Source organism: Liolophura sinensis, chromosome 1, assembly GCF_032854445.1.
Source record: "Liolophura sinensis isolate JHLJ2023 chromosome 1, CUHK_Ljap_v2, whole genome shotgun sequence".
NCBI lineage: Eukaryota > Metazoa > Mollusca > Polyplacophora > Chitonida > Chitonidae > Liolophura > Liolophura sinensis.
This window is the reverse complement of record NC_088295.1, coordinates 6,034,057-6,054,591: the sequence shown is the minus strand read 5'-3', so window position 1 is coordinate 6,054,591 and position 20,535 is coordinate 6,034,057. Positions and strand designations below refer to the sequence as shown.

General features: G+C 39.3%; 2 protein-coding genes across 3 annotated transcripts; one reads left to right on the top strand and one right to left on the bottom strand.

Annotated features, from left to right (window-relative positions):
- The first annotated feature begins 2,963 nt into the window (after positions 1 to 2,963).
- On the top strand, positions 2,964 to 6,390 carry LOC135461323 (dehydrogenase/reductase SDR family protein 7-like). Its single transcript, XM_064738352.1, has 6 exons — positions 2,964 to 3,366; positions 3,940 to 4,058; positions 4,421 to 4,631; positions 5,239 to 5,331; positions 5,733 to 5,885; positions 6,188 to 6,390. The coding sequence occupies exons 1-6, from the start codon at positions 3,222 to 3,224 to the stop codon at positions 6,388 to 6,390; spliced, it is 924 nt and encodes a 307-aa protein (XP_064594422.1). The 5' UTR covers positions 2,964 to 3,221.
- Positions 6,391 to 8,930: 2,540 nt separating this feature from the next.
- LOC135482316 (transmembrane protein 11, mitochondrial-like) lies at positions 8,931 to 12,068 on the bottom strand. Of its 2 annotated transcripts, XM_064762240.1 has the most exons (3): positions 12,059 to 12,068; positions 10,869 to 10,996; positions 8,931 to 10,317 (listed from the first exon to the last, which is right to left on the bottom strand). In XM_064762240.1, the coding sequence occupies exons 2-3, from the start codon at positions 10,886 to 10,888 to the stop codon at positions 9,810 to 9,812; spliced, it is 528 nt and encodes a 175-aa protein (XP_064618310.1). In that variant the 5' UTR covers positions 10,889 to 10,996; positions 12,059 to 12,068; the 3' UTR covers positions 8,931 to 9,809. The 2 variants fall into 2 exon arrangements, 1 of the variants encoding a protein (XP_064618310.1); XR_010446220.1 differs by lacking the exon at positions 12,059 to 12,068 and having other exon boundaries at positions 10,193 to 10,317; positions 10,828 to 10,895.
- Between the last annotated feature and the right edge of the window lie 8,467 nt (positions 12,069 to 20,535).

The window sequence follows — 20,535 nt, the reverse complement described above, 5'->3', positions numbered from 1 at the left end:
AGAACCTGTGGACTCGTGCCATCCTCGACCAGAGACAGCGTGGATCAGACATTCCCCTCGGAGAAACATGGCCGTGTGGCACCCCTGTACAGCATGCCTGAATCATTGGGACAGAGATGGGTATGTGTTATTTACACATTGGAAGAAGTGTTGATATTCAGGACACAAATGAAATTTAAGTGTAGCTTAATTTCTTAACTGTGAGAGAATATTTCAGACAAAACTTGTTTGACTTACCAATCTTAGGTTTTCTGGCGTGGGATAATCTAGATATGACACAGGGTAAGAATATTAGTGTTGTAACGGACAAATACAAACTGTCTCTGCTGGTCGCCATCTTGATTCTACTAGTATGTTATTGTGTGAACGGTACTGGAAGCGCCAGAAATCTGAATAATTAAGATGTTGCAGGACTGCATAATTTGTCAAAACAAACTCGGTTACCTGCCCTAGAGTTCTGAAGGCCTTATCTCTGATTTCTAAAATCGTTCAAATCTAAACCCAAGGCTTATTCTGCAGCTTCAATCCTTTGTCTGTGACACGCCAGCGGGTTTCCGCTGGCCTGCACCGTCAGCAGGTCGCCCCTTTCCGCAGATTTGTCTCTAGTGCTTTGGTGACATTGACTGGGTCTACACATGTGGTGAAATATATCTCTGCGGAAGAACATACAGCTTGACATGTTATATGCGGTTTACTTCGAATAAAATTACAAAGCAATACAATATGTAACTTTGTTTTTAAGTTTCAACGTTTCTTAATTGTGGATTTACTCAATATGTTTACTGTGATACTCTCCTCTTTGTTGATATTTCTAGGCTAGGGTTTAGTACATTCTGGACTGTTCAGCTGGGGAGGTGATGGCAAGATCAGTCAAAGTATGTCTTCAATGGTTTGTGTTTTTGGAGGTTCATTAGAAAGAGTCTGACACGGGATGCAAAACTGACATTCGACGAACTAATCTGCGGTTTTTACTCGTCGTACACGTGAAACTGTGCCAATGATATAGTGTTCCTTTGGAATTTATTGATTCTATAGATTACCAGTCTCGGGTTTCGAACCCTTTGTCGTGCTTCGCACTGTTAAATATATTTACCAGATATTACATTTGGACATTGACCAATTGTTTCCCATTTCTACCCAAACCACAAATTGCAGAGCAGGGAACTGTCGACTGCTTCTCTCTTCACATTACAGCTTTATTTAATATTAATATGTTATTTTTCGACTCTACTAAAACCATTTTGAAGAAATTCATTTTTGAAAATGGGTTAAATAAAACCGAAATTTTGAACTCAGGTTTCAAACCTAAACATCAGAACACACTCGTTCTATACGCTAAAGTGAAAAGTATGGCTTTAAGCAACAATCAAATAAATAAAAAATAATTAATTGGTAACCCATTGTGAGTGTGACAACTTCAAGGTATCCGCTCTTGCTTGTACCCTGTTATTTCGTTCATTGCTTTGTAACCTGTAGAGAGTGTGACAACATATCTGCTCTTGCCTGTACGTTGTTATATCCTTCTTTGTTTTATGTATGTACCAGTATGTTTATGCCTGCCGCTTTACGTTGCACAATGCAATTTTTCAGTCATATGACGACGAGGAGTCACTATGTGTATGTACAAATACTGCGTCACGTTACATTCAACCAGCCCTGTTTCCTTACTCTAAACTGAGCGCCAAGCGAAGCAGCAACACTTGCCTTTTTTTTTTAAAGTCTTTGGTATGACCCGAGCCAGGTTTGATCCCAGGTTCAACCATGCATTAGGTCAGTGAAGTGATATTGCTTGTTTTAACCTAAAGTGAGCATGACAACGACGTTGTTGTTTTTTTTTTTTTTAAGAGATGTCTGACTTCGCCGCTGTATATATAGACCGACACTGCACTTACAGGGCCACCTCTTTGCTTGCCTATTGGTTACAGCATCCGTAACCATGATCGGGTCTTTGAAAATGGCACATCACTGAGAGGTTATAGTGCAAGAAAATGGGACAGGTTAGCCCGGTGTCAGCATAATGTGACATGGTGGGGTGTCGTGTCTGATATCTTCGTCATGATACTTTAGTGGCAGTAGCACTCTGGCGGCATGGGCTCACTCTGGTACACAAGACAGCTAATGACAGAAAAAAATTGTTGAGCCTGTCTAGATAAGTATATACGACGTAAAACCCCAAGCATGAATGCAGACTTTGTTGCAAAAGTACATTCAAAAGGTTCAAAAGGTCTGAATATGCCTGTAGCTACACCACAACTTACGCTACCTTGCAATTTACTAGTAGCCTTAGGCCTAGGGGATGGAATAGCACAATTAAATGCATGCATGTTTAGGACCAACCCAACTCATGCAGTCAAAACTAAAATGTTAGTGTTAACAAATTTGTTAGCAATTTTTTTTATCTATAGTCTATGGAAGCGGGATAGAGCCATCATCGTGCCATCGAACCATGTCTTTAATCAGCGACACCTAACAACACAAGTTGATCTACACATGATTTTTACAAATAGCTGAATGCAAGCGGCTGAAAGACCATAGTATTAAGTGTACATACCATGATGCACCGCGTCACTTGTCTTAAAGCCGATAGCACGGTGGCACGAAGCGATGGCACGATGTCACGAAGCGATGCCACGATGACACGAGGCTACGGTACGATGGCACTAAACGATCACATAATCGTGCCATCGCTGCGTGCAGTCTCTAGTTTTCGTGCCCCTGTGCCATCGCTCCGCATCATTGTAACATATCACTTCGTGCCATTGCCGGACAAGGGAACGTTGGTAATAGGATGGTCTTATCCAGCTTCCACAGTAGCCAAAATGCACAGGCGGAGAAAGAAACAAAGAGTCCACGCAATACTACCATCAAATTATCCACCGAATCCGTTCCATCACAAATTCAGTTCTTGAATTTAGATGTACTACTGGGTATGTTGTGGCGCGTAGTGTACGCCGACGGAATGGAAGAGTAGAGATTTTCTGTGGTTTCATTGTCAGCATGAAACTAATTGTAGTTTTTGTTAAATGTTGTCAAGACGTTATGTTGGATGACGCAGGAGGATGCAAGTAAATATATTCCAGTGACAGGCGTTTGTCATTGAGATTCCCCCAATGTGGCACGGGTTACCATACCATATAGTTTACACTTACATTACCCCAGAGTGCTAGTACAGTAATACCACGAGTAGTAGTACCCCTACGTACCACATTATAGGCAGTTACATGGCTCTGGTGTGGAAAATTGCAGGGAGCTTTCTGCTCCCTATTACCATCGTTTATCTGCTCATCAGATTCTGTGGTAGGAAAAAACTGTGCCTGAGGAACAAGGTTGTCCTTATTACCGGGGCGAGTTCCGGTCTAGGGGAAGGTAGGTACCCTTTTGTCTGGGTCCATGTGATAGCCCAGCACTGCAGTGGTGATGTAATACCAAAATCTACCAAACCATAAACTGCTAACACCTCCACGGTCTACCGAATTTCTGCAAGAGCTCACCACCATCCTGTCCAAAGCTAATCAAGACATAACTTGATTTTTTTTTTTTTTTTTTTTTTTTGATTGGTGTTTTACGCCATACTCAAGAATATGTCACTTATACGACGGCGGCCAGCATTATGGTGGGCGGAAACCGGGCAGAACCCGGGGGAAACCCACGACCATCCGGAGGTAGCTGACAGACCTTCCCACATACGGCCGGAGAGAAAGCCAGCATGAGCTGGAGTTGAACTCACAGCGACCGCATTGGTGAGAGACTCCTGGGTCATAACTTGATGAAAAATCATTAAATGTGAATATATGATGATATGTGAATGACTCATTGTAATGCATACAAAAATGAAATTTTTACGGATTATTATTGTGGGTATGAAATATGAAACAAAATGACCGCTGAAATGTTTAATGAATTCTACACTAAGAGAGTATTTCCGTGTATTTGTTTCAGCCTGTGCCCACGCATTCTATAGAGCAGGCTGCAAGTTGATCCTAGCAGGAAGGCGAGGGAAGGAATTACAGCGTGTAAAAGATGATCTGCTGACTAAAACTGACGTCAAGAATGACAAAGTATTAGCAACACTGGAAGATTTTGGTTGTTTATGCAGTAGCCTACACGATATAAAGTAACAATCATGTTAGGATGGTTGTTACCTTATCGGAGGTTTTCAATTCCCAATTTTTCAATTTGACAGCAGTTTTGGCTCCGTATTTTGGTGATGTACCTGCTGTTTTGAGGTGCATGGGTCTCTTCTGTGCACTAAACAGCTTCACCTGTCCATAAACCTGATAGTTGTCACACAAATTAAGAATTTTAGAATAGTGAGTGTAAAAAAAAAAATGGAATACATGTATTTTGTAATGTGTACATACATATACATGTAACTTCATAAAGCATCACTGTACCATTGTGTTATTTTCTTCTTTGAAAGGTTCACCCACCAGAGTTAGCAGTTTTAGACATCACAGATGCTTCATCCCTCCAGGAAAAAATGGCATCAATTGTAGCTTTATATGGTGTGTTGGATATCCTCATCAACAATGCAGGCATCAGCTACAGAGGGGAGATAGAACACACAAATATGGATGTGTACCGAAAATTGATGGAGGTTAATTTTTTTGGCCAGATTGCACTGACTAAAGGTAATTGTTTGTAGAAATGTACCTGGACTCAGTTTCACGAAGCACTCTTATAACGTTACGTTCACTTAACTTTCACGGCAACCAGAAACTGGGCCCTGTTCTGTACTGTACATGTATGTATCTTGGGCTATTAGCATATTCTTCTACCATATAAGTTTAAGGACAAGGCCCCTCAAAATCATTCTATCTGTGAAACAACCTTTGTTAGCTATTTAAATCAAATTGCAATTGCATATGTAGCTAACTAAAATTAGCCAATTACATCTGTAAGACTCCATACACTGTTTTGTGTGATATGTCAACATTAAAGAAAGTTGAGAGCAACAATGAACAAGTTCTAGGCCACCAGGATCACAGAAAATTTGGAGTCTTATTACTCTGTCACTTGATATGTCACAGACTGTCCATGTATTACTGTGAACACAAATTCCAAGTGAGAACATGAGAGGGTGTCTCATTCGATGTATAGGCTTTAACATAGAGCATATGGTAGTTTTGCTCTGCATAATATTACCTGAATCTATTTACATACACTGTGCGAATAGTAGTGTTCTGCCTTTAGATGTTGTATATTTCTTGATGAAGTTTATGGATGTTTTCATTCCAGAAATTCTACCAGTTATGGTCCAGCAAAAGAAGGGGATGATAGTGTTCATTAGCAGTATGCAGGGAAAGGTTTCCATTCCCTACAGATCTGCATGTGAGTCAGCCTTTGATCAAATCATATATTGCAATTCACACGTATTAGCTTTACATTGCTTTCATATTGTTAAACTCGTAAAAGGGAGTTGTATTAATGTGGTACAGTTATTGGAACATAAGATCCCAAAATTATGTCCCTTGTTCCAGTTTTACTTGGATTATCTCCCTTGTCGTGTATTGCAGATGAAAATAAGACAAGATTACATGTTGGGGGATAATTACTGGAATATTTTCTTAGCAACAATCACCATCCAGTAAATTAAGAATCCATAACATTTTTGAAGCCAAAAGACATACACGTATTTCTGAAAAGATATGTCTCTATAAATTAGACTATATTTTACATCGGTGGTTAGTCTACATGATCATGTACATTCTTGTCTCTTGTGTTTCCTTAAGACTCTTCAGCAAAACACGCTCTTCAGGCTTTCTCAGACTGTCTGCGAGCAGAGACAGCCGAGAGAGGTGTGGATGTGTGCGTGGTCAGTCCAGGCTACATCAGCACGAACCTCTCCCGCAATGCTGTCAGGGGAGATGGCTCTTTACATGGAGGTATGGAATTATAACAGCCATATACGCATACACATTATAACAGCCATGGCACTTATGTCTGTCAAAACTCAGATTTATATTATACAACCTAAGCTGTCGTCATTCAGTACTCTGTGGTAAACACATTAGATGTACATTCAGACAACATAATGGCTTTCGGCAGCACACTGTTGACAGCTTTTTGAAACTCGTGTTAACAAAGTTCCGAAGAAAAAGATGGAAGAAACACCGAGTCATTTTTTTGTTCATGATTGTGTTATCTGAGGTGAAATTTGTGGTAGATGTGCTCATTACATTTGCAGTGATTGACAAGACCACAGCCTCTGGGATGACACCCCAGGAAGCAGCCCAGGCAGTTTTACAGACTGTGACATACAGACATCAGGATGTTGTGCTCTCGTCCATAACACATAAGCTGGCTATATATATCAGGACTCTGCTACCATCCTTGTTCTTCTGGATCATGCTAAAACGGGCCAAAAAATACAGAGATGAGAACAAATAGTGCAGAAGTGAAAACAAATAGTGTATTGTGATTGTGTGTGTGTGTATGTATATATATATATATATATATATATATATAGTGATAAGAATAGATGTAGCAATATTTCAACATGGACGTTATACTGGATGTTCAAATTATGGCAAGTTTCAAATGCTTTATTTGTCGTAATTGCATTTGAAATATTTAAAATACAACTGTTAATCAAAACATTTTAGCCAACAATATGGTATTGATGTAGTCAGTTGTGCAGGACAAGTAAGTTGCTATGCAGTTGTATACAGTTCATCAATATAAAAGTGTACATGGTGCTGATTTCCAGGGGCCAGTTTCACAAAGACATCATTTGATAATCGTACAAGTGTACATTAAAAAAAGTATGCAGCTATGAAACTGGGCGCAGATTCCTACATCATTGTGCCCGGTCCTTATGCTTTTAGGCAAGGATAGATTGGTTGTGAAATATTAAAATCTCTTAATGCTTTGTAGCTATGAAGCTTGATTTTGTTTATGGTGTCCTTACCCTGTGCTGCTTTGACATTACACGTGGCTGTGTATCAAACTGGGGAATACCGTAAAAACTTCTTCTCTGGCACTGTACAACTAAATTGTCTTCTTTTCAGAGTTACATATAGGTACTGTAGATAGGATAACTTGAGCTGAGGATAGCCATCAGTCCATCTAAATGGAGATATTTTATAGCCATAGTGGCGGCATGCTCACATTCCAACTGCATTTTACTAGCATTGGTCATATTGTACTGGCCAAGGGTGAAAGTACTGCATCATGTGGATATCACGCTTGCACCAATTACTAAGCAAACTATCCTTCAGACTGCTTACTGTAAGAATGGTATCCTTAAACTCCTTTTGCTGACATATATAACAGCACACACATGATGGAATTATACACAATGCTAAAACTAGACAATATCCATTGGTCCAGCTGATTCAGGTTACCGCAATTCTACAACCTTTTTGCATGCTTATGTAATGGAGCATCAACTGTTGTGAGTTGTTTCTCTTACTTACACGTGTTTGTAGTAACAAAATAACTATCAATTCTTTTTCAAGAATCCTGCGGTGTCGTTTCAAGGAAATAAAAAAAAGATGTTACATCACATTTAGGGTCAATGAATGCCTGTATTTGCATGGTTGAAAATAATACGAGGCATAGTTGATCTTTCGTGACAGCGTTACATGAAGTTATAGAGCAACAGCATTTGAGCCTTTAGCCAATGGGAGCTCAGTTTGTTGTACTCTATGTAGGTTACTACTTGAACATACATGTACACTGGGTGTGTAAGATTATGGACAGTGACTCGGTCCATGATTAGTTATGCGGGAAAGTAAATCTGAATTGATGGAAGCTTTCATATAATCTGGTGAGGTCTGATAGTAGATTACACAATTTCTATCACATTGACATATCAAGGCCTCAAAAAATATCCACAATGTTTGTAATCAGAATGCCACAAATTAGAACCACCAGTTCACCTTGGTACAAACTCCTTATAGTGCCTAAGAGAATTAATGACTCCACTCTGCCTTTTCTCACACTGGCAACATTGGGTGTGTTTGAAATGAAAGCAAAGAATGGAACTGTCAGAAAATAAATTTCACATTGATAAGAAACAAATGGACCCTTCATATATAACATTCTTACGTTAGACAGAGGATTGATGTCACAACAAACGTTTCAAGTCATCGAAAAGGAGAAGGTTCTATGGTCTTCCCGGATAGCTCAGTGAGATATTGGAATGTTTTAAAGTCTTGTGTTCGTGAGTTTGAGTTCCATTACCGCACACCAATCGAAGGCACACTCAGGTGGTACAAGTTGTCAACAATCACCACTCAAAGCACACACTCGCAAGTGTGGATTCTTGAAAAATAAATAACTGCACAATGGCATGACATCACAGCAAACATTTAAAGGTGTTTATTCAAGCGTTATGCCTATTCTGAGGGTAGTATTCTGTGTTGACTGATCAAATTTTTCTGTGAAGCCCTGAAACTGGCTAATCCAACTGTCCAAATGCAGTTTTGTTTCCTTGTCTCCTTTCCAATTCTTCTCCTATTGTCCTATCTCTGCAGTGCTAATTTACAAGAGATCATTTGTACACGATTTTCAATAGCTGTTGTATTGGTGGCTTTGACAGTGTGCTCTCCACACGCCTCCTCTGAGTTACCTCCCTTGTCACAAAAAAGAGAGAAATAACAAACACAAGATTAGGTAAAACATGCACCTCTTGAAACTAGGTCTTCAACTACTGTGTATGTAAGTATCTAATTCCACTTTTACTTCAAAACTCACTCGTAGCCTGCCATTTTAAGTGGTCCCGCCTAACCACAACTTGCTCCTTCAAAGACACCATTTAAATGGAAGAGTGCCCTCAAGGGAGGTACATGTAATTCACTTGGGCCCATTTCAAAGGCATACCCATTTCAAAAAGGTGTAGGTAAGTCATTATTACGAGTAATGGGAAAAAAAAAAGAGGGGAGAGGTATAAAAGACACTGCTTTTTCAAAAGACATGAGTTGCTTGCTGTAGGAAGTCCTGAAACTACATGTAACAGTCACTTTTATACATCAACCAACTTGTACACGTCACTATGCCATATTCACTTGATACTTAGCATGGACATATCACTCACTGTACAGCTATTATCAATCAACCATTGTGTACATATATGCATTCGATACATGTTACATTCACTTTAAATCAACCCACTTTTCTTCATGTGACTATGCTGCTGTCATTTTCGATCAACCCAGTTTTAAACATGGCTGTCAGTCACTTCGCATCAATTAATGTAGCCTTCTGACTGCATGCCACAATCTGTCAACTAGTGTATGTACATATAAAATGAAGAACAAACACCAAAATGGGGAAAGATTGAATTTCATATGGCTTCACAAAATAAACATTTAATTCAAGACATCATCCTTACAAGAGTCTTGACTCTGCCATGGAAACAATATCTGGGTTGACAACTTCATGCTATTAAAACCGGGCATCACCAGCCTGTCCTTAGTTTCTTCAGAATTGTGTATGAACTTGAACCAGAAATATACCTGTCACCTGGACTTGTCCGCTGAGAACAGTCAAAGCACATCTTTGTAAATTATTGGAAAGTCGCTTTTGTCATTTTCTGTTTACTGGTCACAAAATGCAAGGTTTTGATTAAATGTGAAAAGAATAATCAAGATCCAAGTGTGAACCATATGATATCCATTAATTGACAAATGACATCAACAGAGTTAACACAGTTATATGAATGATCAAACTGACCGGGAAATTTACACTGGAACGCAGTTCTCCATGGAATATCACATCCTATGTGGTAAAGACAGCAGAACCTTACCACTGAAAACCAGCATGTAATCCATACATCTCTTCACACTAACTTCATTCATAATTTCCTACCTATAATACCATTGATAAAACTTCCAAGCACACAAAGCAGTGGCAGACAGAGAAAACAGATTGTGTAATGCTTTCCTCTTTGAGTCATCTCGCCTCAGTAGCACTACTGGTGAGCTAGAAGTCAACTGATGCAGAGGCAGTTTCTGTAATCTTTTGACATCATGTTCTACTTGGTATTTACAGCAGGGGTCAAACTGCCAGGAGATTGCATAGATTCCAGCACAGGTAAGGCTGACGGCACACAGAGGGGCGCTGATGATCGGCTTATCTGGCCACACCAGCCCCGAGACTATAGAGCTAAGTCCTGCCAGCACAGCTGTCTTGTGAAGACAGTTGCCTACGGTAATCCAGCGAGCAGTTTCATCCCCAAGCTTTGATGGCTCTATAATAATAATGTTGGCTTGTTTGTCGAGTGCAATTTCCAGCTCACTTTCGAACTCTTCTTGGGCCTCTTCATGCTCATACACCTCACGGATAATGACATAATCCTCCTCCCTCTCTATCCTGGAAGTAGAAAGCAACATTTGTTTTTAAAAAAACAGCAGCCTGACTCACACTAAATATAAACACATTTCTGGAGTTTTAACACTAAGTCTTTTTTCTCCTTCCGACAACAATGACAAACATATTTCCAACCGTAAGCTTGAATCTAAAATGGGTACAACCACAAGTTACATTTGGAAGACCAATTAGTATGACTGAAAAGCAAACATCGTTGACAAAATCCAGAATAGTTTCTAACAGAACTTTAACCAGGTGCATCCTTAAAACTTAATTTATGTTGAAATGGATACAAAAAGCCACCCTCATTATGTGAAAAACATACAATATTTGGTAAAACAAAGCACAACACTTTCCCACAGAGCTCCATTGAGAAGCCAGTTTCCGTTACACTTTAGCCGCGTCTGGCCAGCAAAGTGCAGGGACAGTCAAAGCAACGTAGCGCCTGTGCACCTTTTGCGTGGTAGGCTTGTAACCTGCACACGATGAATTTCGATTCATTTACCAACCCACCCAAAATGATTACACAACTTCTTCCACACAAAGTTTCTCACCCTTTCTGGACCTCTGCCATCTTGCTTTGAGCAGAAACGAGGCTGGCTGACACTGCATGACAGAGGGGGCGGGAGATCTACGCCGAGTCGGTGTCTATACTTTCATAACATGTCAACGAAATCGAGGCCTGAAGGGAAAGACAAGAAAAAATGCCTGTCGTTATCATCACAGAAACTGTAAGTAAAGGTGCCATATCTCATGTTGTTGTTTTTTTTTTTGTTTCTTTTTTGTTTTGTTTTGTATTTTTCTTCTATCTTTTTTTTTTTCAAAAACTTTCTTGAATAGAAAAAAATGCATTTTAATACTGGTACCGATGTTTGATTTCTTGGCTTTGGCCTGCCAAGTTTTTATTTTTGATACCAAAGGCTGGTGTTATTGTCCATAAATAGGCCTACATATGTGTGTCTGTGTGTATAGCGTATTGTTTGCTCTCGTGGATGACATATTTTTCCTATTGGCAAATTTATTTATTTATTTATTCATTTCCTCGAGGTTTACCACCAGGTGGTCCTACTCAAGAATATTGACGTTGGCCTAGCTACGACAGGATGAACCTACCATATAGGGGTGAGGAAAAGGGTTCGAATTATTTGGGTTCCGGTACACTGAGAGGCCTATATGGGTAATTCTACTTATTTCTTACGATGGCCTAATGTTTAGAGCGTCCGCCTCAAAGTCGGGAGATACGCGGTATCAAACGAGGTGTCGGGTCATTTCGAATACTTTAAAAATGGTGCTTGTTGCTGCCTCGTTTGGAGCTCAGCGCTGAGAGATTAGAGCAAGGGGGCGGCACTGATTTGTGACAGAATAACTCAGGTCAGCTCGTTTGGACTTCAGAATCTTATTTTTAGTGTAAAATTTACGACAAAAGACAAACCTGATAAAAAACATAAAATAAAACTTAAGATTAGACATTGTCTGCACTGACAATAACACACACCTCACATACCGGCAGTGTTCATAACTGTAACTTGTAATTCAGGTTACAGTTCACAGTAACATCATTGTTGATAGTACCATTAGGATTTCTCTGCAGTCCACAAACATTCATTACTGCCACAGTTACCATAAAGCTCGCCAGTCTTATGAAACATTTGTGTCGCAGAACCATATAGGTTATCAGTCTTATGACACTGGTCATTCAGAATTTGAACACAATAAAGCATGTACACGGTGAAATGATATTTACCCCCTGTGACTTCCTGGCAGAATGCATACGGATCACATCATCACTGTCCCTCCCTACATGTACTGTGACTTCATCAGAGCGTGGACCTATCAATGCCACAAACAACTACATGTAATAAGAACACCTGCTGTTTGTCGTGCCAGTCTAAAATGCACGACTTGGCAGCTTTATTGTGAAACGTGATTCATCCTGTAATCTCTACACGTTAACACTGTGGAAATGACAACTTCCAAAGAATTATGTGAACAAACTGAACTCTTAACCATGTTAACGACATACATGTAGCCTACTACTTACACTACAAAAAAAGACGAGGGCGAGTTCGAAACCCGTGCATATGATCACTCGCATATCTTGCCTAGCGACACACAGCAACTGCCCGACTCATTTCGCCGCTACTACAATGATAAAAAAAAAATCAGTGTCTACATACCCTGTCAGAGTCCCAGGATCGATCCACCCAGTGCCTACCCTACAAAGATTTTGGGGGGCAGCACGAATAACTGCCGTAACCGGTGAAACCGCATGCAGTTTACAATGATCGGTGTGATCGGCTTCGACAAGAAAAATGGTAAGATGGCTTCTCCAGGCGCAGGAGTTTTCACGACTACCCATGTGACTTTGGCGGTTTCCTCCAATAAGGTCGCTAGAGATTCTGAAATAAGCGGTAATATTACCCGAGCGCATTGAAGATGACACACAATCCATTACAGTCACAATAGCAATGGGATCTGAGTGTACTGAGAATGGTAAGAAAGTCAGAAATGACTGTGAACGACAGTCATGTGATCTCCTTGTACTGACAATGGTAAGCAAGCCAAAATGACTGTGAACGACAGTCATGTGATCTCCTTGTACTGACAATGGTAAGCAAGCCAAAATGACAGTGAACGACAGTCATGTGATCTCCTTGTACTGAGAATGGTAGCCTAAGCAAGTCAGAAATGACTGTGAACGACAGTAAACACCTCCACCCGTAAACTGTTCTGAAATCCCTCGCACGGCATTGTTCTGAAATCCTCGGACGACATTCTCACCCCAATGCACCAATGTGTAGCCTACATCTGTTAATTACAACTGTAGATCTATTTTCTATTAGAACTCAGTTTGTGATTATCATTATTTAGTTGTGTGGGTTTCAATCCGTTAGACAGCCGACCAAGCAAAATGGGCAATGCCAACTTCACGGCTTGTAATTTCATGTATGTCATCGTACTAAAGCAAACAATGCAATGAAACAACTGGGAAATATGGTGTTAATTGTACTACTCCAGTCAACTACACGAGTCAACACGTCTCAACTTGTTCACCCAACTTTACGTTGACTATTGTTGAGTTGACAAAACTTGAGTGATGTAAGGCTCGTCTGTTACGCCACACTGGATATGAGAGTATTAATTTATATGAGCGAAATAAGGCTCTTCTGTCACACCAAACTCTGTTTATAAGTAGTGAAATTTGTTCTGATAGTTAAATAAGGCTCGGCCCTTGTTATGCCGCGCGTACGGTAAGACAATACATAGTTCTAGCTCTAATAGTTTCTTCTGTCAGGCCAAATTATTAGACGCTGAAGCTTGCTATGAAGGGTTCTTATGCCCCTTCACTACAAGATAGTGAAATAGAGGTTCTGTGAAAGAAATGCTGTTCTCGATATACGCAATGGCAAATTAAGCATGCATCCAAGTTATCGTTCACTGAGTGAGTTGTATATAAGATGTGCCGGACAGGATTACTGTGTACGTAGTTATTTTAAATACCTAATTACATCACGGTTATAACTGTGTGTACACGCATACCTTTTGCTATTTATTTATTTATTTATTTATTTATTTGATTGGTGTTTTACGCCGTCCTCAGGAATATTTCACCTATACGATCGCAGCCAACCCACGGCCAACCGCAGTTTGCTGACAGACCTCTCTTTTTGTAAGAAATTATTTAGATTCATACGATCCTATTTGAAATATCATTTATTAGCCTACATTTTCATGCCAGTGTTTAATATATGTATGTTGTCAGTATCACATACTAGTAGATCTACATGTAGTTCCGTGTGTAAAGCTAAGAATTTGCAGTTCTTTTCATGTAAACAATTCTAATGTGGTAACTGGTTTATATGCGTGTTGATTTCCACGTGTATCCAAGCAGGTTTATTCCCGGAAGGCTAGATGCCTCTGGTTCACATACTTATCATGGAACACATCAATACATTCATGATTAAGTCCGCCCGTGCACGCCACGCCTTTTAGGATCCATATATACACTGATCAATAAAGCGCTTGCTCGACTTCTATATATATATATATATATATATATATATATATATATATATATATATATATATATATATATATATATAGCACGTATCAAGTTACCCAGAGATGCTCGTCGTGATATGCGTGATATATATATATATATATATATATATATATATATATATATATATATATATATATATATATTATTGTCCGCTATATTATCCTTGGATTACAGATGTCTACTATCTAGAAAACATCTGATAGTGTATTATGTTACGAATTGTGATATATTTCCTAAAAGGCAAAGGCTCCAAGCCCTGGGACACCAGAGAAAGTGTGATCACATGTGATGCAATGTGTTTTACGAAGTCTATAATCATACATGTACACTGTATATGTATGCTTGACTTTGATACGCCGATACGCCCATAATTTTACCAAGCCTCCGGGGTCGATTTCACTTTGCCATTTTTACTTTGAAATTTTTTTAAGTCCTTATTTTCTCGCGTGCCTAATTGTCAAACGTCAAACGAAGCTTAGATTGTGGAAATACATTCATCTTAACATTTATAAGTTTTTAAAAAATCGTTTAATGCAAAATGTCCCCTTTTTTAAAAGTTATGACTCGAGGCAATGAAGGCTTCGTCTTGGAAACAAGATTATGAATTTACAAGTGATTTAATAGCATTTGCTTAAGGAAAGAATGGATGTTCAACTAATCCGATGTCGTGCTGTTGCTTGCAACTGGCGAAGAGTAATTTTGGTACCGTATAATGAGCTGGAGTAGTATTGCAGATACCTGAATATACGTGACAAGTAAAAAGAAAAACTACATTTACAAGTATGCATGCAAGACTCCAATCTGTTTTACACCCACAGCTCCAATCCGTAATGCAATATAGGACTGCAGTTAGTGCATACACCCAGACATCCAGTCCAAAATCATAGTTCCGGTCCTTCATACAGCAAGGACTATATAAGGCTATCAGTCCATAATATTACATATGTAATAACCATATACATGGGGCCCTTCAATCTTGAACACAACCAGCATTGAAGTCGTTAAAGCAATCAAAGCCTCAAACCACCAGATCCAGGCCTCTAGTCTGGGTCCCCACGAGTCCTCCAGTCCGTTACAACTGGAACGCCTGTCCGTAACACAACTAGACCTCCAGTCCTTTATACAACCAGGCTCCTAGTCCGTATTCAATACAAAAAGACCTACAGTCCGTAATGTAACCAGGCCCCAGTTCGTATTCAATATAACCAGACTTCCAGTCCATAATCCAGCCAGACAACTATTCCAGGTGAGAGAGACATCAGGTGTTAAGCCCACCAGGTGTTATGATATCAGGCGATAGGCTTATTAGGTGTAAGGAGACCAGGTACTACTAGAAAAGGTGTTAGAAAACCAGTTATTATGATACCGGATGTTAGGACACTAAGTGGTTGGAAATCAGGTACTAAGAGACCAGGCTGTAGGAGATCATGTGTTTAGGGACCAAGTTAACTGGTGTTGGAGACTATAGGGTATCAGGTCTCTGGAGACTAGGTTATCAGGTGTTAGCAGACCAGATACAAGGAGAGAAGGTGTTTGGGGGATCATGTGTTAGGTTATCAGTGTTAGGAGACTAGGTGTTAGGGCACCATGTGCTAGCATATCAGGTGCTGGCATACCGTGTGTTATGATATCATGTGTTAGGGGAGAAAAGTGTTAGTATATCATGTGTTAGGAGACCAGGTATTAGTAAGCTAAGTGTTTGCATATGAGGCCTTAGGAGACAAGGTGTTGGAGACCAGGTGTTGGAGACCAGATACCAGGACTAAAAATATGAACGGGTGCCTCAATGGCCGAGAGGTTTGCGTACTGGAGCCTCTCACCAGTGCGATTGCTGTGAGTTAAAATCCACCACATGTTGTTGCCCTAACATTGTTGATAAAGCCTTGTTTCAAGGGGCATATGTGGTATCTGTACAGAGCCTCACCAGCCCCGATAGCACAGTTGGTAGAGCGTCCGTTTCGGGAGGTGGTAGATCAAGGGTCAGTCCTGGGTCTGGTAAGACCTAACACCTTAAAAAATGAAGTTGTAACTCCCTTGCTTGGCGCTCAGCATTAAGGGAATAGTGCAACTACTTGTATCAGCATTATGGCTCGATTACTTGCGTCTCAGTGAAGCTGCACTAGACAAAAGGGCGGCAGTAGATAAAAGACCGGTGAAAATCCGTTCTGCAAAAAGAAGGCACATTACATGCACTCAAAGGACTTCTTCGTAGTCATATGGCTGAAAAATTGTTGATTACGAAGTTAAACCTCAAGCACTCACTCACTTACAAAGATTATTAATGAACGTAAGAACATCAAAGGTCTTAAAGATCACAGCAACTGAATTCGTTGTAAAAGTAGACAGAAATCATGCGAGGGAAGCAGGTAATAAAATCCTCCGACGTCAAAACTACGTGATCAATACAAGAGGCATGTAATCGATACGAGCTCCTAAGACTTAACCAATAATGACCGAGTCTAGTATACACACATCAAAAATATCACAGATGCATTGTAGTTACAACACGCCTGTAATGTAACCGTTGATGCCATGATAATGGCACGGCATATCACGACGAGCATCTCCGGGTAACTTGATACGTGCTATGTGTCCTACTCATGATTACTGGTGTGTTCATACAAAGGCCATCGTTAATCAGCTAGTCAGGCATATTCCCTGTACTAAGCCATCCCACCTTACATAATTTAGGCCTAATAAGACGCATCTTCAGGAAACATATTGTCAGCTCGATGGAGATACCAGTCTTCAGTTGCATGCACCAACAAACTCCAAATATGCTTTATAAAACTTACCATTTTTTTGGGTGACGGCGATAACGGTATATCGATAAAGGCTTAGATCACGGCTACTGGGTAAATAGCAAGATCCCCACGAAGCCTGATAAGTACATGTAGCCTCTGTGTACCGGTCATGTGCTTCTCAGCCAGAGACATAGCCTGGTTAGTAATCAAGTTATCAGTTTATTTCACTGTAAATAATACATCGTACGAATCAGATAAATAATATTGGTATATAAGGCGCAAGCTGATATTGCCAAGGTCGCTAGAGATTCTGAAATAAGCGGAAATATTACCCGAGCGCATTGAATATGACACACAAGTCATTATAGTCACAAAAATAATGAGATCTGAGTGTTCCGAGAATGGTAAGCAAGTCAGAAGTGACTGTGCACGACAGTAAACACCTCCACCCGTAAACCGTTCTGAAATTCCTCGCACGGCATTGTTCTGAAATCCCTCGGACGACATTGACGTACACACTCACGCCAATGCACCAAGGTCTACATCTGTTAATTACAACTGTAGATCTATTTTCTATTAGAATGCGGTTTCTGATTATCATTATTTAGTTGTGTGGGTTTCAATCCGTTAGACAGCCGACAAGGGGTAATTGACCAAGCAAAATGGGCAATACCAACTTCACGGCTTGTAATTTCATGTGTCATCATACTAAAGCAAACAGTGCAATGAAACAACTTGGAAATATGGTGTTAATTGTCACATCTGATCCTCTGCCTACCGACAAAACAACAACTATACCTGAGGATTCACGTACATCTCTAGAGCATGCGCACAAAAACACCAATCTCTAAAAGAAACAAATGTGCGCGTCAATGGAGCTCGACACCACAGTAATGAACTCCTTTGTTGCCCAGCTCCTGCAGACCCCTTATTTATTTATTTATTTATTTATTTATTTATTTAACGTCACAAAACAGATTTTTTCATTTACACCATGGCAATAAGTTTAATGTGAGAGGAAATCTGAGTGCTCATCAACCTTGGGTCAGCTTAATGTAGATCATTCTCCAGACGCAATGAGAACTGTCCCATAGTAACACCGGCACATAAATCACGGGATAAACATTTGTTTGCCAATTATCCTCTAATATCCATTCTCTCATGCCTTGTTAAAGTTCTTGAAAAAGTAGTTGGAGGCAAAATATCTTCCTTTGTTGAGAATCAAGAATTAATTTCTTCCAGTCAGTATGGATTCAGGGCAAACTACTCAACCTCTTTGACTGTTCTGTATTTACACGATTAACTTGTTCAAGCGAAAGAATTTTACAAAATCAGCATTCTAGCATTTTTTGTCTAAAGCTTTTAACACAGTTAACAATGAAATTCTGGTATCTAGACTGAATGATTATGGGTTTAGAGGTATTTCAAATGGATGGTTGAGGCGTTATCTGAAAGATAGTTGGTTAGAGGTGACGTAAAATGCGGGGTACTACAGGGATCTGTTTTGGGTTCAATTTTCTTTTTTACTGTATATACATGACATCAATAAAAGCTTCATTCTATTAGATTTTCTTCTTTTGCTGAAGGTACAAGTACAACCCGTAGTAACAATGACCCTGTTACCTTAGTTAATCAAACATCTTTTGAAGTGGGCAAAGTTTTTGCATGGCTTTTTTGTAACAAACTCTCCCTTTAACGAAGGTAAAACCAAACCTATGATAATTAGCCCTAATAAAAAGAATATTAAAAGTTTATCATTTAACATTAACAGCGTTCATATTGGCAAAGTTGACAACTACAAATTTCTAGGAGTCTATATTAATAGTACACAAGTAAATTGCCTGAGAAGATACATAGAAATCTTGGCGTCATTAATAATATTAAATCTTGTCTGAATAAAAAAAAATATTGATTGTTTTGTAACATTCTCTTATATTCCAGTACCTGTAATATTGCAACTTAGTGTTACATACATGTATATTTCACATCTGACCTCTCCCCATATCCTTCAGAAAACGCGCAGTTAGAATTGTCAACCAATCCAATTGACTTGAACATACAGGACCAATATTTAAAAAGCTATAAAAACTAACCCTGTTTCAGGTATATATTTTACCAAATCCTGTTTTTAGTGCATAAATACTTCCATCATTCATTTTCACTGCTAATATCACCATGCTCTCTGATATCTGTAAATACAGTACTAGAAAAGGCAGTATAAATTTTTAATTTTTATTATTATCTTTAATAATATCTTTAATAAATCTACTCATCTAATTTATCTTTTCATCCTGCTAGAATTAAAGGCTGCCTTATAAAGAATGATCTTCCTCCTACTCCCAAATTCCATTTCTTTGTTTAAGCGCGAAGATAAAGCTTTTCTAACTGAATAAAAAAAATACCAGAGTGTTGTAAGTGGTATAGTAATATTTATATTATTGTGCGACACGTTTTTTTATATTTCATTTTGCCATTAACTCTGAATTGAACCAGCGGTCAGCATGTGGAGGCGTTTAGTTTCACCTTGATATGTTTATATACTCTTTGTGATATCACTTTTCTTTACTGATCACTGCAATAAATAACATAAAAATGTATCAGTGAATGGGATTAAGCAAATCCTATAAGTTTTAATCCCGCCAAATATTTATTTACAACTTATGTTGTACATTGAATTTGTACATATGTTTGTACAGTGCTTGAGCGGTACACACATATATACACTGGTCACTGTGGATGTGTTACATGAATAACACAATTTGTGTACTGCTGGTGTACAAAATTATGTGGATGTGCATTTTTGCCACAACACCGTGTATCACTAGTACTCAGTAGATTTTAGAGAGTAGTGATTAAATATGCTCGTTCCTCGATAGGGTTTTTTCTTTAGAAAAAACTTACGCCAAAGAAAATTGTACTGATACTAATCAGGAACAGCCGAGTGATAGGACACAGTATATCGTCAAATGTAGGATGAAGTACATGTGCATGTATATGGATGGCCGTGTTGTTTTTATTCAATCTGGTCTAGAGAATGCATTTTACACTGACTTCAAACTGTTATGTCTGATCAGCAAACTTAGTCGCATAACATACATACAAGTTAGGCCCATTTGTTTTAAATTTATACTCAGTTTATACACAATTAACATGAAACGGCCGTGTCAGGGTATTTGTCCACAATATCGCTCGGACCGCTTTATACGACGCGTGTATATTAACACAGGAGCAAATGGTCAGTGCTCTCTCCGCCGAGTGAAGCCGACGATGACGATTCTACATGATATAGTGTGTACATGTAACATGTCGCATAATAGATTGCCTTCCTTACTGTTGCTCCCTGCTCGCCAATGAGGCTGACGATTCCGGCTGTAATGGATGGTGTTGTATGCTACAGCACCGCAATGTACGCTC